This window comes from Drosophila mauritiana, chromosome 4, assembly GCF_004382145.1.
Source record: "Drosophila mauritiana strain mau12 chromosome 4, ASM438214v1, whole genome shotgun sequence".
In the NCBI taxonomy this organism is placed as follows: Eukaryota; Metazoa; Arthropoda; class Insecta; order Diptera; family Drosophilidae; genus Drosophila; species Drosophila mauritiana.
The window spans coordinates 642,473-659,340 of NC_046671.1; the positions used below are offsets into that span (position 1 = coordinate 642,473).

The following is a 16,868-nucleotide window of genomic DNA, read 5'->3' on the forward strand; positions in this document are numbered from 1 at the left end:
GATATACATATCGATATTCCAGAAAGATGATGAAATTTTGCGTTCGCATTCAAACTAGCTGAGTAATGGGTATCTGATAGTCGGGGAACTCGACGATAGCATTCTCTCTTGTTTAAAAGTGTCTTGGCAGTTTTGTGCGGTTGTGGGCGTGACAATATTTGGAAACAAACATGCGCTCCGTCTGCGTCTCTGGAATCTGAACATTCTAAATACATTTCATTCCTTGAAATATATTTTTTACATTCTTTTAAATAAATAATATTGATTTTAATTTGATATATATATAGTTACTGAAAGGGTATATAAGCATGGCTTGCCGGAACTATATTTCTTTCATTTTCAGGGTGACTTTCTTGTCTAGGGTGTTCAGCAGTTTTAAGTGTACATGTTTCCCAGCAAGTTAATATGGTTCATAAATACAGATTTGATAAGCTTAATTTTTTACCCCATTTAGCTGATGGACATACAGATTATATCGTAACAATGCACTCTAAATTTAATCCCTTTCGTTACATACATATTAAATTGATTTAAATGAACTGTACAAATAAAATGACTTAAAAAGAAAATATAATCATTGTCGACTGCATAATTATGTAAATATACATTTTTTTTTAAATGCGAAGTTGAAAACCTTGTGCCCAATACAGTTTTCCTTTTATTGAAATCTATAGATTGAATTGAGATTGAGATTTCAAACATTTTGAAAGAAAAAAACCAAACATATAAACGAGCTTTACAGGTATCACAAGAGTTCTTGAAACATTTACCGATATATAAAAAAAATTGAAAGCAGCCAATTTCCTACTATTCATTTGTCGGATAGTGACCTTGTCTCCAATATAAAGTCAACTCTCCTCCTATCTGTTGGATCTATCAAACAATTCTTCCATATGTAACAAAGTTCCACAAAATCGCTTTATTTCTACTTCCACCCACAAAAAAGTTACTTAAATTTTCAGCAACAGAAAAAAAATTATTGAGAATTGCAAAGAATTCTTGGCCCGTTTTGAATTTGAAAATTTCGAAATGGAAAATAAAGAAAATATACCAGTGCATTATTATACATTTGACGACTTCATAGAAAAACGAAACGACATCAATAGCAGTGATCAATTCGATCAAGAGATTAATATGTTTATTGATACAAATATTATTTATGTTGACGGATTTAACTGTCTGGCTTTGAGGAACGATCATAAAAATATGTTCCAAAACTTATATGAAGCCAGTTGCAAAATTGTTTGCATACCAGCAACTAGCGCTGCGTTTGAAAGATAATTTTCAGACGCTCGAAATTTAATAACAGACAAACGTTCTGCCCTCTCTCTAAGTTCAGAGAATATTAATAAAATAATGTTTCTTCTTAATAATATTGAAAACTAAAAATTAGTATATTTATAAAATATATAATGTATAATCATTTAAGTAATAATAAATAATAATATAAAAACACAAACTCAGCATACCATAACTGTCTTGTATTGAAAATAACAGACATGACATTTGAATCACCCATTCACTTTATTCGGAATTCACTTCATTTGTTTCAGAATGTGCCGTTTGAATTGAATGAATTGAAGTCGGCAACGCGCGCTTTTAAATGCACGATCGTCAACAACTTCACGACTTCAACACGACTGTTTCATTTGCCGGTTTGAATGGCACAAGTCCGAAAGTTACTGTTCCATTTTGACGCCCTGAAGAATCTTTCATACTTCTCGTGCAACGCATCTGTAAGCACTCCGTGAAAGCCTTCTTTATGCATTCCCTAAAAGGCTTTTGGAAGTTTTTCGAGACAAGTATTCGAAAATAGTTATATTGCAATACTTTCGTAAACATTACTCAGGATTGTCCTATCGGTATACCAAAACACACAATGCCCCTCCTAACACCTACAAATCGACCGACCGATCACGCCCACTCTATTGTATTTTAAAAAAAATGTTTCTTTTTCTATTTCCCAATACCCATCAATACGCCAGAAAAATTAATAAGATTTCCGTTCGCTTTCCCGCTAGCTAAGTAGTTTTTAACTGCAGTCAGCTGTTAGACACTCCTGCAAACGATTTTGTGAATTTGTTTAAATTAGCAGTTCGTGGACGTTAGAGTGGACTTGACAATCAATTGTAAAATAAGTCGATCGTTCAGGGCTTTAAATTGGTTGTACTGGCCTGGCTACATAAATACATCTTCTGTATATAGACTGTAGAAATTGGGTGTTGTTGTCAAAATCAAATCGCGCCTGCGCTATCTCACAGCCTGCTACAAAAGCAGTGCATATGCTTCGGTGATCAGGAGCACCTATTCTTTGGACCTGCCAGTAATAGACAAAAGCTCGTGGAGTACGCTTCGTTTTCGCAGAAGAATTAATTTCGTGCTGTGTTCAATCTGTGTTACTTGTAGCCTAGTACGTACCAAGTGAAACAAAATTATTAAACACACCTACTCAAAATAAATATTTAATTAATGAGTATATGTTTATATTCTACGGCTGACCACAGCTATAGTTGCAGTATTTTTTATTTAAATTCCCTTTTGTCCACCACTTTGTTATTTTAAGGGCTATGGCTCATCCTACATATGCACACTAAATATATATGGCTACGAATAATTTAAGTTCTTAAGTGTTCTTATTTTAAAAGTGAAGTGAAACTAAACCTAAAATGATTATTATTCTAGAATTGTTTCAATTCCATAATTAAGAAAAACGATATGCAAGTGTTTTACGCTTTTAGAATATTGTAAAGAAATGAGTGCGTTTTATTCTACACAGATACCTCAGATCTGCTCATGGCGTTGTGTAACACGTTGTTGTTGATAAAAATAGACTTTGACAAAACCAAAAAAAAAAAACTGTTATGAGAAATTCGAAAACTCCTAACTCAGTTCAATAAAACGGTTGCATTTTTATTAATAGGAGGCAAGCGTGTTTTAGATAATAAGCGGATATTCTCTATTTCTGATTTTCCTTTATACCGTTATATTTTGTTTAAATAATCTATGCTGTATCCGGATATTTATATATTGCCACGAATCTATCTACGAATATATACATATTTGTGTGAACTTAGTATTCGAATGTTCAGGTTTATTTCTCAGCCGGTGACTGCGAACGGCTAAAAATAGACATGCAATACATGAATTTTCGTTTATTCAGTAAAATGTTTTCCATCAACAATATCTATGCTCAATGAAGGAAAGGCGATCGAATTTCCAAATTCCAAAACTTAGTGGGTCGTGTGCAACTCTAAATACGTGTGTATCGTTCTAGTTTATTGTGATTCGGTTTATTTTACAGTTACATTGTTAGGTAACGGAAAAATAGCCAGTCATAGAGTATTTAAATTTAATATATTGGGATCATTTCTAAACCCTAAAAAATGTCCTTAAATTTTTAAGTAAAACGTACAATGCCCTGAGCTAATGGGGCCGTTTAAGAGTAAAACCCAAAGAATATTTACTAGTTTGATCATGCTTTAAAACTTACATTGAATAATCTTTACAACATGAAATTTGTATTTGTTTGTCTATTGCCCCAAATGGTATTTTTTCCATTTCATTTTTTTCTGTTTCATTCAGCTATAGAGTCACAGCCGTTAAAGACGAAGCTTAAGGAAAGCCCTCAGCATGGGGGTGGCTGAAGATTTCGCTCCCAGCTTTGTTAAAAAGCCACAACTGCATCAAGAAGATGATGGCAATCGATTGATATTTGAGTGCCAGCTATTGTCATCACCGAAACCGGACATTGAATGGTTTCGAAGTGACAATAAAGTAGTAGAAGATGTCCGAACCAAATTCAAAATTCAACCAGTCGGAGAAAATAAATATACGGTTGTATTGGAGCTTGACGATGTAGTTGAAACGGATGCCGGACTTTATAAGGTCAAAGCAAAAAACAAGTCGGGCGAAGTCTCTGCGTCTATTAATTTAAATTTCTCACGTAAGTCTGCCGGTTTTAAAAACCATTCCAAATGAATTAGTGTTTCAGGAAAAAGATCGATAAATAGCGAAGAATTCATTTTCGGTTCTATAATGAAACGTTTTGCTCGAACAGATTGGGTTATGTTTCTATATATATTTGGATTGCCGGTGCAAGTTTCTATGACTGTTGCTTAATATTAATATGAACTTATTATTTGGGATAGTTTCATGCTGAAAGTTTTAAATTTGAGAGACAAATTTGGGTAGAAACTGGTGGACGAACAAAAGCTCGTCTCTGCTTCGTGGGCTACATCGTTTCAGCTGTTTGGATATGTACATATACATATATCAGCGTTGTAAACTTCTGAATGAAATCAATATACTTCGTGTATCTGTAATTTTTAATATGCAATTATTGCAAGCATATACAAGCCTCGACTTGCCAAAACGATCTTTCTATTATATTTAATTTGATGGTTAATGATTCGTTTACAATATTCGATTTTTTTTAATTAATATTCATAACATTTGCGTCTACAAAAATATTAAAATAATTTCAAAATTTTACTCTACCGTTGTAAAAAACTCTAGCTGCTGACGAACCAAAAGAAAAGTAAGCCATTTTTATAGCTTCACTGCTTTATTTTTAAAGAAACATGAGCCTTAACAATGCTATTTTTAATTGATCTTCCATTATATATTAAATGCCTAAAATAACGATATTTATTTTTTGCATTACGCAAAAATTATTTGAGCAATTAAGCATAGCTGCATGATAATACCGGCAATATATTTTTAGAATTGCTTTGTTATTCTTTATAAACTACTCTTTTTACTAATGGGGGTTTTAAATTCAATACAGATGGTAAGTTTTCTCTCCTGGAAAACGAAGGGTAAGTAAAATAATATAAAATATTATGATATTTAATGTGTTTAGTAAAGTACCTACAGTCCATTTAAAAATTAATAAATGTCCATAAGAGAGTGGGACTTCTATACTCATTTTTAAATACTTTTAAATACTCATTTGGGAAACAATAAGTTTGAAAAAAATATGCCAGACTTTCTCAATAATATTGGTATAATATTGGTATACCATAAGCTAATTTGTACATAATAATAATGTCTACTAAACATAAATCGTGTGGTAACTGTGTGGTGAACATTTTTTTGAGTAATGGTTATATTTTTCCCCATTTTATACAATTTTTTGTTCATTTTTTATTTTATATTACTTTTATGTTGTTGTTGCTTGTAGCACAGGCAATAACACCATTTTTTTAACATTTTTTGTGCAATGTAGAATACTTATCCTAATGCTTGACTTCTTACGATATGATTAATGTAATAAGCTACCAGATAAAAAGATCGCTTCTTAATATATGCGTATGTTGCAGACAAATCGACGGATTCGCGCCGACATTCGCGAAAAAACCCGCCATACGACAGGAAGAAGATGGAAAACGATTATTATTCGAGTGCCGCGTTAACGCTGATCCGATACCCGCCATTATTTGGTTCCATAATGGAGCTGCTGTCAAGGAATCAGAACGGCATAAGGTATACATACCTTAAATATATGATTATTCGAATGAAGGCAATGACACACATAAACGCGTTTGTTTTTATCTAAGATTAATTGAACACTATAGCACATTAGCATATCTTGTTACGCAAAATCAATCTATTAACAGTTATGCGGGTCTCTGTCACTTTGATAGTAAAAACAAGAGAGAAAACCATACTCGAGGTTTTCGACTACCAAATACCAGTTAGTCAACTAGTGTGAGCGCGAAGAAAATGTTCCAATACTTTTCATACTTTTCAATTTTCAATTGAATGTGTAGAATAGTTAGACCATCAAGATCAGTTTTTAGTTAAATTGTTAGAAAAAATCAAGTTCGGCACAAGCTTCGACTCCTCGAAATATTCTTTCTTACGCGACTTCTTTTATCTATTTTGTCATTTTTACAGATTACTGTGGACAAAGACGTTCATTCATATTTTGCAACACTTGAAATACTAAATGTAACAGTTGAGGATGCTGGAAAATACAAAGTGAATGCAAAAAACGAATTGGGCGAGAGCAACGCTACAATAAGCCTAAACTTCGACAGTAAGTCTTAATAAGAATGCTTGATATGAACATTAATATCGCATTCGATTTTTATTAACAATCAATATTTACATTTATTGTTTTGCAAGAAAGCCGCAGAAATAACTTAATCATGTTTAATCAACAATGCTTAAAATGTGACAAACTTTGAGATCATTTTATGGGGTATCAATATTTTTTACGATTTAATGTAACCGCAAAACACATACATATGTGATCGTATCGCTATTTTTGAGGAAGTATTTAAAATGTTTGAGTTGTTAAGTGCAAATCAAAATACTGATTTGGTAACATAAAACTGCCATTGTGAATATATATAGTCATGTAGGCATGTAAAGGTAATTTAACATATTTAACGCACAGACCTTGTTATTGGAACAGACAGTCATTTTCAAATTGCGCTATATGGATATTTCAACTCTATAGGCGACGAAGCCCCCGTGCCGGAAAGCGCAGAAGGCATTAAGCCAACTTTTACCGAACGCCCGGTAATTCGTCAAAGCGAAGATGGTGGAAATGTAACGTTCGAGTGTAGATGCGTTGGAGATCCCACGCCAACAGTCACATGGTACGAAAATAACTTTATCGATATATTCAGAGAGACTCAAATAAATTCGGATATATCTGGTAGCAAAAAAAAAAAAAAAACAAACAGCATAAGTGACACCTTGTTGTGAATTGAGAAATAAACGGATTCGACTTAAATTAAATTTACTTCACTTCACGTTTCTACAAATACTTTTCTTCGTGTGCACAAAGGTCCCATGGCGAGACTGAACTAAACGAATCCAATCGCTACAAAATGTCTTTGACAATGGATCAAAAACTATATCACATTGCGTGTCTTGAGATTGGCAGTGTGGTATCATCTGACCAGGGTGAATATCGCGCGCAAGCGAAAAACAAGCACGGTTCTGGCGTCGCAACCATTAATCTTAATTTCGAAAGCGGCTCGAAAAAGTAAGGCAGCAAAAACGCACTTAGAGATAATAAACAATACCGAAAGTTATACCTTTTCCAACTTAATACAGAATTCCGGATGGAAAGTCGCCGCGCTTTCCAAAAAAACCAACGATCCGCCAAGAAGAAGACTTACTCATCATGGAATGCGTCTTGGAAGCGCATCCGGTTCCGGATATAGTCTGGTATTGCTCAGAAAAGGAAATCTGTAACAATCAAAGAACGAAAATGACTCGCAAGGCAATAACTAAAGACAGCTACATTCTGACTCTGGAAATCCAAAATCCCACCAAAGAAGATGGCGGAAACTATCGTTGTAACGCAATAAATATGTATGGCGAAAGTAATGCAAACATTGCGCTTAACTTTCAAGGTACTACATTTTTTCTTTCCTATATAGTGATTTATATAATTATATTATATAAATGTAAGCCTGAAGGCAGATTCTGTTTTATTAGAGGAAAAATTGAGAAGGGCAATTTGGGACGGCGCACTCTTATTGGCGGGTCCTCATGATGCACCTCGACCATTTTTATATTATATATGATTCCAAACTTTGTGTAATGTTTATTTAAGTGCATTATTATAATACCCGTTACTCGTAGAGTAAGAACTAGTATACTGAATTCCTTGAAAATTATGAAACAGATGGAAGGAAGCGTTTCCGACCATGTGATCAGGAGATCAGCCGTGTCAATCTGGCCATGTCCGTCTGTCTGTAAAAGATAGAATGTTGAGATTAAGCATTCAGCTTCCACAGCGCCCACTCTAACGGGCAAAACTGCCGCGCCCACACATTTGAAAAATATTTCGTTTTTTTTTTCGTTTTATCGTTTGACTTGCCAATTTCTATTGGTATACCAAAAGCACTTTGGCCACTCCCCTCCACACACCTACAAAACGCACAAAACGGTCACGCCCAAAAAAAATTTTCCCATTTTATTTCCCAATATCTATTGATTTCCATAAAAAATATGAAATTTTGCGCTTGCATTTCGACTATCTGAGTATCTGATAGTTGGCGAACTCGACTATAGCATTCTCTCTTGTTTAACCTTAACATTGATCATTTTATTGAGTTACCCCGTGATCTAAGATACTATACTACTACTATATGAAAATTATCCAGTTTATTTTTTAAAGCAATATCATTTTATTCAAAAGGCAACTAACAACTATACACAGGTATAGAAGTGTATAGTGTCTTTGGTAAAGCTATACCTCTTGCAAGTTAATTATTTGGAAAACAAATGTTTTTTCAAAACTTGATCCACTCCTCCAAAACGAATATATCGGAATTCTATCCATTAAATAGGTCTTCGGATATATTATCTTGCTTAACGCTTTACTTTTTGAGCAATAATTTAGTGATTTGTTTATAGTAAGCATGCAATTATGTCGGCCGTGACGGCTTAATTTCTGCCCGATATATAAGCCAACTTTTTCCTACTGCTTTGATTTTGGCCATATCTATCCGCAATACATTTTCAAACCGTGTCTTAAACTAATAGACTTGCTTCCACATTTGTTCTTCGCTTGCTATTCACAGCATTTTCCTCTAATTTGTGTTTTTTTTGTTTACAAGGTGCGAGCGATGCCAACGGGTTTGCGCCATCTTTTATCGAAAAACCGCGAATTATCCCAAATGAATCCGGCACATTGATCACCATGAAGTGCAAGTGCAAGGCCAAGCCCGAACCCACAGTAACTTGGTACAGGGGTCAAGACTTGGTGGAGAAGAGTAAGAAGATAAAAATTAACACAACCGTTATTGCTGAAGACACGTATGAGCTGACACTTGAAATTAAGGTGAAGTGCAATGTGGATAGCATAACAGCAAACTATAATTTAATTCATTTAATCTCTTTTAGGATCCTGGAGCAACCGATGGTGGAACCTACAGATGCAATGTCAAAAACGAATACGGTGAATCAAACGCAAATCTTAATCTTAACATTGAAGCGGAGCCGGAGCCCGATGGAGAGGGGCCAACATTCATAGAAAAGCCGCGCATTGTTTCTGAGAACAACGGCAAATTGGTTATAATGGAGTGCAAGGTCAAGGCAGATCCGAAACCAGATGTCATTTGGTTTCGCAACGGAGAAGTCATCAAGGAAAGCAACAAAATTAAGACGTTTATTGAACAGCGCGGCGATCAATACTACATCAAGCTGGAGCTATTAGATCCGCAACTAGAGGACTCCGGCCTTTACAAGTGTAACATAAAGAACACGCTGGGCGAGCTTAATGCAAACCTTACCCTGAATATAGAGAGTGCGTATTTGCCTACCGAAAGCAAACACGTTCATATGAAACTGATTATAATTAATATATTTTTAAATTCCTCTTTTCTCGTTCTCCACCAGTCGTTCCTGTTATAAAGGATAAGCCCAAAATTATAAAGATTATAAAAAAACGTACTGTAGTCATCGAGTGCACAGTAGCATCAAAGTTCGAACCCAAGTGTACCTGGTACAAGGAAACCAGCTCTGTAAAAGAGAGCAAGAGACACGTTTACCTGGTTGAGCAAACAAAGGAAGGAGAGTTCGCCGTTAAACTGGAAATCAACGATGTCGAAGAGAGTGACAAGGGCGCCTACAAGTTGGTGGCCAGTAACGAAAAAGGAGAGGCGGTATCCCAAATTGTCAACCTCGTTGACATTCCAGAGGAAGAGCGAAAGCCGTGCAAACCGGAAATCTCGAGAAAGCTAGCAGATCAGAAGGTCGCGGAGTCGAAGACCTTTGAGCTTATAGTCAGCCTGTCCCAGTCAGACCGCAAGTGTAAGGTTGAGTGGTATAAGGGAAGCACTGTTATACGTGAAACAAAGGATATAACCACCACGTTTGATGGAACAACAGCACGATTAACTTTTAGCTCAGCAAGGACAGAACACACATCAAACTATAAGGTTATTGTGACCAATGAAGTCGGCAAGGACGAATCTTCTTGCAAAATAACTGTAGAAAAGGGTGACAAAAAGAAGGAAGAGAAGCCGAAAGAAAAGGAGAAGACCAAGAATGAAAAAGAAGTGGAGCAAAAGGTAAATGAAAAACAAAGATAAGTAATTTTAGAAATAGTAGAAAACCCGCGTCAGAAGTTAGAGTCTGTATCAGCACAGGAAGTCAGGTTTTCGTTGAAAAAGACAAAAAAGCACTAAAAGTGTCACAATTAGCGATGAATCATTAGGTTCAGAGGTTAACGAGGAAATTTCACAGAATATAACCCAGCAGCCAACTTCAATTTTACAATTATCGGCTAGTAAATAACACGTTTAGCATTGTCAAGCCAATATTTATATTTATCGATGCATTCTTTTTAAAAGCCGTATGCGCACCAATTTCACACTAATGAAGCGTGTGCAAACACGTTTTTCACATATAGTGTATAATGTTTGTATATTGATCAGGCTTACATGTGCTAACATATAATTGATATTGCATGCCTAGCAAAACAAAAGCAGTTAAGTTTTAGGTACAACTTGTAGGCCAAACCATTAAGATACTTCCTGCACTTCCTCGGTTGCAATCAATAATTTTATAAAATTTAGAAATGTAGTTTAATAAATCACGTCGTTTTTTAAAACAGCAACCGATAAAAAGTAATTTTTTACCATACAGAGTGAAGTCACTACATATAAATTACCGACATTTAAAAGGAGAATTGCAACGAATACTCCTCTGGACACTTCACAGACAAATTCATCAAAGGATATATTTGGTGTAACATTAAAGCCTATTGGTCAATTTCCTAGTGAAGAGGTTTGCAATTAAATAATTGTTTTCGGTTGCAAAATAAAATTTATAGTTTAACTTTCTTTCGAATTTCTCCAAGTCTTTCCGCTAAAATTTTCTTCTTTGACGACACTTTTATATATTTGATCTGCTACGCACACATGAGTGTTTTTCTTAATCCAGTTCGTGTGTATTTTAGAGTTAAATAAAAACTGTATACGAATAGTCTGAGTCTTTTAATAATTATATTCTTCTTCTATGTTATAATCCATTACTTATCTCTTAAACATCTACTAATTTTCGTTTTGGTCAATAACAATACACTTCAATACACTGCAAAACAAAACACTCACCACACAAAGGAGATGGAAGAAGACAAAAATCCATCCGATCAATCTGTTGCTCAAACAGAAGGGCGAATTAATGTAGAGCAGATAAATAAGGGCGACCCAGAAGAAGAACCCACCGAAAAGAAAGAAATTCTGGATAAAAAACACGCGCAGGAAGTAAAAGAGAGTTCGGTTGAACTGCAAGATAGCGCAGGCCACGAAGTTCCAGAGCCAAAGAAAGCTAAATCTGACTCAAAGCTTGACCAATCACACCAAAAGAACTCCGACAAAATGCACAAGCCAGGTCAATCAGAATCTGAGTCTAAGACTAATAAAAATGAATCCACGGCAGAACCTATTAAAACCAATAAACAAGACTCCGGAGAGGTAAAATTTAAAGGCGTATCAGCCTCTCTTCCGCCAAATACCCCGCTTGTATATTTTGCCAACAACCTAAACTCATTTTTGAACAAGCACTCTAAAATCCACAGCATGTTCCGAGGGTGGTCCACTTTTAAAACATTATACTCCGCTTTTTGATGCATGTACCTACATATGAAGCCTGCAATTGAGGCCTTTGTTGTTTGTATGGCCTTAATGAGCGATTTGGAGTAGTATTACGTTTGTACATTTTCTTAAAAAATCTGGACCACCCCTAAGTTCTTACTGATTTATTTTGTATTATTTGATGTATACAAAATATAATTAAATAAGAAATGATTAAATATTTTTTAATTTTTTTTTCACAGCAACAAGCAACGGAACAAATTGGCCTCAAAAAAGTTGATCGAAAGGTGAGAAAACCATATTAGAGCTGTATTAAAAAGAGAATAAATAACATAGAAAATTGAGTTTACACTTAAGAAATCTTTTTAGAAGTTATATTGTAGCAGTACATCTAGGCAATACACAACATATACCATTTAGTATTTAGTGTTAAAGATTTTAATTAATGTGCATTCATATTTTGTTTCTGCCTAGCTCCTTTGGTATGTCGTTCATCGTTAGCCCTTGTAAACATATCAAAATGTATATTTTTGTAGCTTTTATGACATTTATTCTACATGTACGTAATTTTATAGTTGTATGTTTTCTTGTTGGGTTAGGCAAGTATTGTGTCCGTTAAAGAGGAGATCTCTTCTGACGTTCGCCGCAAATCAACAATTAAAGCTAAAGAGGAAATCACGGTCGATGATAAGAAGGCATCATCTAGAAGATCGTCCCTGGCGGTAAGTCGTTTCCTGTCATTTGTTGTTCAGAGTAGCATTAACCGTGGAATATGTCCATTTTGTACTTAACCATAAGGTCGAGGAATCTAACACAGAGTCCCGAAGGTCATCTATCATAGATAAAAAGCCATTGGAGGTAAGTAGCCAAAAAGATACATATATTTAGACTATTCCAAAAGTGTCATGGAAGTTACGTAGACTCAAGATGACAAACCGGATCTTGTCTAACAATGATTTTTAGGGTCATTATATATTAAATCCCTTAAAATCCCAATACATACACATATAAGAAACCATTTCCCCTGAAGCAGGTTGATAATAAACCCATTGACGCTAACAAAAATCCACAAGCATTAAAAGAAGAGATTCCCAGGCTAAAACCTGCTGAAAAACGACGAACTTCAAAGGTGAGAGGCTTAAACGAGAACCAGTTTATCTTTCTATTTTCTTCTTTTTTTTAATGTTATGTGTGAATAACTAGTAAATTGTATTAACTTAAAAAATTATTCAAATTTATATTAATTTTTCTATTCGGGCATTTCCGGTTAAAAATAAACCAATGCTTATTTACATTCTCAATCTATACCGTTTTAATTTAAAACAAACATTTGTATGCCTGTTATTCGGGAATAAATGGATGAATATATAATCGTTATCATAAGCTGGGAGTCACCAATCCATTTCTAGTTTATTTTAATATTTAATACGCTCATTTCAGCGTTCAAAACACACAATGTTATTGATTTGCTTAGTCACAAAGTTTTAATTAAGTCATTAAGTTTAAAGAAGGACGTGTGTATCCTATGTTGTATATTAACCGGATAGCAAAGGCAGTCGACAATTGATGTTACCCCTTACTTTAAACATGTTGTATGAGGGGGCGTTTTCAAATCCTAATTAATTATTATTAATTATTATTCCCGTCTGTCCGTCTTTAAGAACTTATAGATCTTTGACACTCTTTTTTTTTTGCATATCATCATTTGTTTTCCCAATTTATACCGCTTCGGCAAAAACATTTATTTTTCTTGGCAATTTCTATGGATAATTTTTAATAAAATTTGAGAGTTCTGAGTACGGGGTTCTGATAGTCGAAGTACTCGACTACAGCGGCCTCTCTTGTTTTGTTTGTATGTAAGTCTATTCGTCTAGTTTCTGTACGTGCTTATATGCCTGTTCCCAACACTTGTTTATTTGTTACTGTGTCTATCCATTCAATGTGCGGTATAGGTCATAGAGGAGCCAAAGCCTGACGAAGGTCTGCCAAAGCTGCGAAAGGCATCGATCGCCCAAGTTAAAGAGGAGGCAAAGCCTGCGGCGCCCAAACTTAAGGCCAAAGCAAAAGCAAAACCGAAATACGAAGAGCTACCAGAAATTCCGGACTATGAACGTCCGCAGCTTGAAAAGTATGAAAAATCCGATTTTACACCATCCGACTTTGCTCGTGATCTGGAAATACCAAACAAGATGGAAAAACCCATAATAGACAGCGGAAAGAAAGAACCTGCGGTTCTTGCACAGAAAAATGGAATTCCCAAAGTATGTTTTGTTTTTTCTTTTTGTGCTTAGTATGAACATAAAAGTTGAAAAGCCTATTAACTGACAACATAACCGTATACAGAAGACGGACATTATTGAACAGTACGCAGAGGAACCTAAGGGCTTGAAAGTCGGCAAAGGTAAACTTCCTGATGAAGGTGACGGTCGGGATGGCGCTGTGCTCAAACCAGTCATCATTGAGCCCGAGGTAATTATATATTGTATTTGTAAAATATTTAACCATATACGCTGCAAAGGATTAAACGCACGAAACCTTATTATATTTTTTATTTATTATTTTTGTTTTAATTGTTTCCCCCACACCAAACCAATATTTTTTGCAACAATTTTCAGAAGGAAATATTGGATCTCGGAAATAAAGAACATAGTGAGGTAAGTTAAGTTAAAAACAGAATGATCACACAGAAAGGATATGTGCATAATTTATATCGGAAACTATATTTTATGAGAAATGTTTCCATTTTGCGTAGTATAGTTCCCTTATCCGTACTAATTGTAAAAACCCATTGGCAAATGCATATAGCACGGCAACAAACCAACTGTACTAGACATTATAAAGCAGCGACGTCGATCCTCTATCAGAAATCTGATGACTAAGGAACCAATTCAAAATGAATCATTCCTTGGGGTAGTTTTAAAGCCCGTGATAAAGGATGCAAGAGAGCAAGCTGCTCCCCAGCAAGCTATACAATTAACAAAGGTAACAGCTTTGAGAACCTCCTTGCGAAAAATGCTCTTCTGTTATGTATCTATTTAATGGACTACAAACTTTCAATCTTTGGGTAATTCTACGCCCCATTTTTCACTGAAAATGTTATATATATATTGGCTCACTCTCTGTTTTAGTCTGTCTCTGTATCTTTCCCTTTCAATTTCTGTCTCTCTCTCTCTTTCCTTATCTGTGACTTTTTTGTACTACTACAATAAATGTATACAATCATCCTATAACCCCTATAAAATCCATCCACCCAAGGCAAATGCAACGGAGCAGTTCTCTCCCACAAAGGCAGTCAAGGCACAAGTGGCTGACTTGAAGAAGCCTGAAACTTTGGCAACCCTTGAGGATAACTATGAGCGGCCCGTTTTAGAAAAATATGATCCTTTTAGCATTGATAAGATCAAATCAGAGAAACTCACACCATCCATTATCACACCGGACACTAAAGGTCCCGAAGTAATGTTGCCTGTGCAAGAAACCAAGGTAAGCACTCACAATACCCATTAACCAGTCCTATCCGCTGAGTGTATGCGCATTGAACATTTCCGTCTGTATGAATTTTTGTGTGCATGTAAATGCTTTTGAACACACAAATAGTGTATAAAACTAATACCAACACGCAGTTTAGTTAGAATGTAACATATGTTTCCACACATTTAATATGTGAAATATATACATAATTATTATTATACATATATTATATATACTTAGTATATAAATAGCTTATAAAATATATGTAAAAAGAAATGTTGTTATTTAATGTCTTGAAATATCTGTTGTCATAAATATGCAACAGTCGCTCATAATCCGTTTAATGTCTGTCTGTTTTTGTCGCTGCGTATTCGCCTCGTTAAAAATAAATTTAGATTTAATTTTTAATAAACTGCGCTCTTTCGACATCTCCTTCAAAGCGGTCCAATCACTTTGTAATTAAAATGTCAGCCTTCAATTTTACAATTATGGTGGGTATTTTATTAGATTCACAGTTACACACTCTATTAATGTACCAACAACCCACACGTTGTTATAAAATGACCGAAACGGCTGCTTAATGAGTTGAGTTTACTCCGCTGACGGCTTATTAGAATAAAAAGAGCCTTCTTCCATACTCTGAACTAATAATTTGTATATTGCTTTCAACAGGAGGAGAAACAAAAGGTCCCTAAAATGCAACCACCTGCTCCAGGTGACCCACCCAAGATCGAAGTGATTCGGGAGAAGCGACCATCACTGGCACCAGAGCCCCCAAGTCGCCGCGGATCTCTTATACCCCCAGCTGATACTGGTCGACGACCATCTCTGATCATCAATGACGAGGTAAGTAGTGGAGACAAGTTCGCATCGCCTATTCTCTTTGGGATCATAGGAGAAATTGCACCTATTAAAAAAGTAGTTGTAAAAAAGATTCGTCAAAAGTTTATTTTGAGTTATATGGTATGCAATAAGAATTTGGGGAAATAGTTTCATAATAAGTAAAATAGGAAAGAAAAATTAGATATCTTGCCATTCAGGCTTAAAAAATCATTATGTATTTATAATAATTAAAGCAAATCCCATTTATATCTTCAAAAATTAATGTTATTTCTAACATAATTTTCTTATAAACTTCAAACTAATTTTTTGTATTCAAATATTTTTTTAAATTCGTAGTTTGTTAGAAATGTTAAGAACGACAAATGTTTGGTTAAAAACTACTCAAATGTGGCACGTCATGCATTCAAAGTAAACACGTTTAAAAGAAGACATTTGAACGTGGCACAATTAAATTTTTTTTTCAAACTTTTTATATGTATGCATGCATTTACACGCGTATATTCATATCAATATAACACATTTTGTGTCCTTTTATTCATGACGCTTCAATAAAATTGTCGAAAAGCTGTTCATTTGAAAAGGAAACGAATGTGTGTATTATTAATTAAAAATATTCAATCCTAAGCTTTGGAATACTTTTACACTTATGCTTAGTGGGTACCCATAACTATTTTTTAAGTAGCTCAGTTGTCTTAATTGTAAAGGAGAGAAATGTATTAAATGTTATTGCTTCTTTGTCAATTACCTATGGCAATCTCGCATTAAGTGTTGCCCTGAGAAAAAGTAAATTACTGCAATGTACCTAATAAATATACGTATTTCCTGTGTTCCCTTTTATGTACCTACCATATATGCAAAACGCCCTTCAAACTAAACAACAACCCGCCTCGAAAACCAACAATCTGTCAATACTACTTCATTTTTATAACAAACCAACAAAAAATGTTCTTAAAATCTCAACAACAAAACATTAAATACTCCAACGCA

General features: G+C 34.8%; 1 protein-coding gene across 12 annotated transcripts in view; it reads left to right on the forward strand.

The window, feature by feature from the left end:
- Positions 1-2,337: 2,337 nt before the first annotated feature.
- Positions 2,338-16,868, forward strand: part of LOC117146327 (twitchin) — a 50,732-nt gene continuing 36,201 nt past the window's right edge. For 3 of the 12 annotated variants that reach the window (XM_033312405.1, XM_033312407.1, XM_033312409.1), the window contains exons 1-22: positions 2,339-2,410; positions 3,583-3,943; positions 4,516-4,537; positions 5,322-5,484; positions 5,899-6,040; positions 6,467-6,608; positions 6,800-7,000; positions 7,072-7,373; positions 8,586-8,809; positions 8,872-9,274; positions 9,367-10,040; positions 11,094-11,447; positions 11,810-11,854; positions 12,167-12,289; positions 12,366-12,425; positions 12,598-12,696; positions 13,520-13,828; positions 13,911-14,036; positions 14,183-14,221; positions 14,373-14,549; positions 14,823-15,050; positions 15,711-15,884. In XM_033312405.1, the coding sequence (XP_033168296.1) occupies positions 3,631-3,943; positions 4,516-4,537; positions 5,322-5,484; positions 5,899-6,040; positions 6,467-6,608; positions 6,800-7,000; positions 7,072-7,373; positions 8,586-8,809; positions 8,872-9,274; positions 9,367-10,040; positions 11,094-11,447; positions 11,810-11,854; positions 12,167-12,289; positions 12,366-12,425; positions 12,598-12,696; positions 13,520-13,828; positions 13,911-14,036; positions 14,183-14,221; positions 14,373-14,549; positions 14,823-15,050; positions 15,711-15,884 (4,320 nt within the window). In that variant the 5' untranslated portion in view covers positions 2,339-2,410; positions 3,583-3,630. Of the gene's footprint in view, positions 2,411-3,582; positions 3,944-4,515; positions 4,538-5,321; positions 5,485-5,898; positions 6,041-6,466; positions 6,609-6,799; positions 7,001-7,071; positions 7,374-8,585; positions 8,810-8,871; positions 9,275-9,366; positions 10,041-11,093; positions 11,448-11,809; positions 11,855-12,166; positions 12,290-12,365; positions 12,426-12,597; positions 12,697-13,519; positions 13,829-13,910; positions 14,037-14,182; positions 14,222-14,372; positions 14,550-14,822; positions 15,051-15,710; positions 15,885-16,868 lie in introns of all 12 variants that reach the window. The other 9 variants (XM_033312410.1, XM_033312411.1, XM_033312408.1 and 6 more) reach the window with 8 other exon arrangements.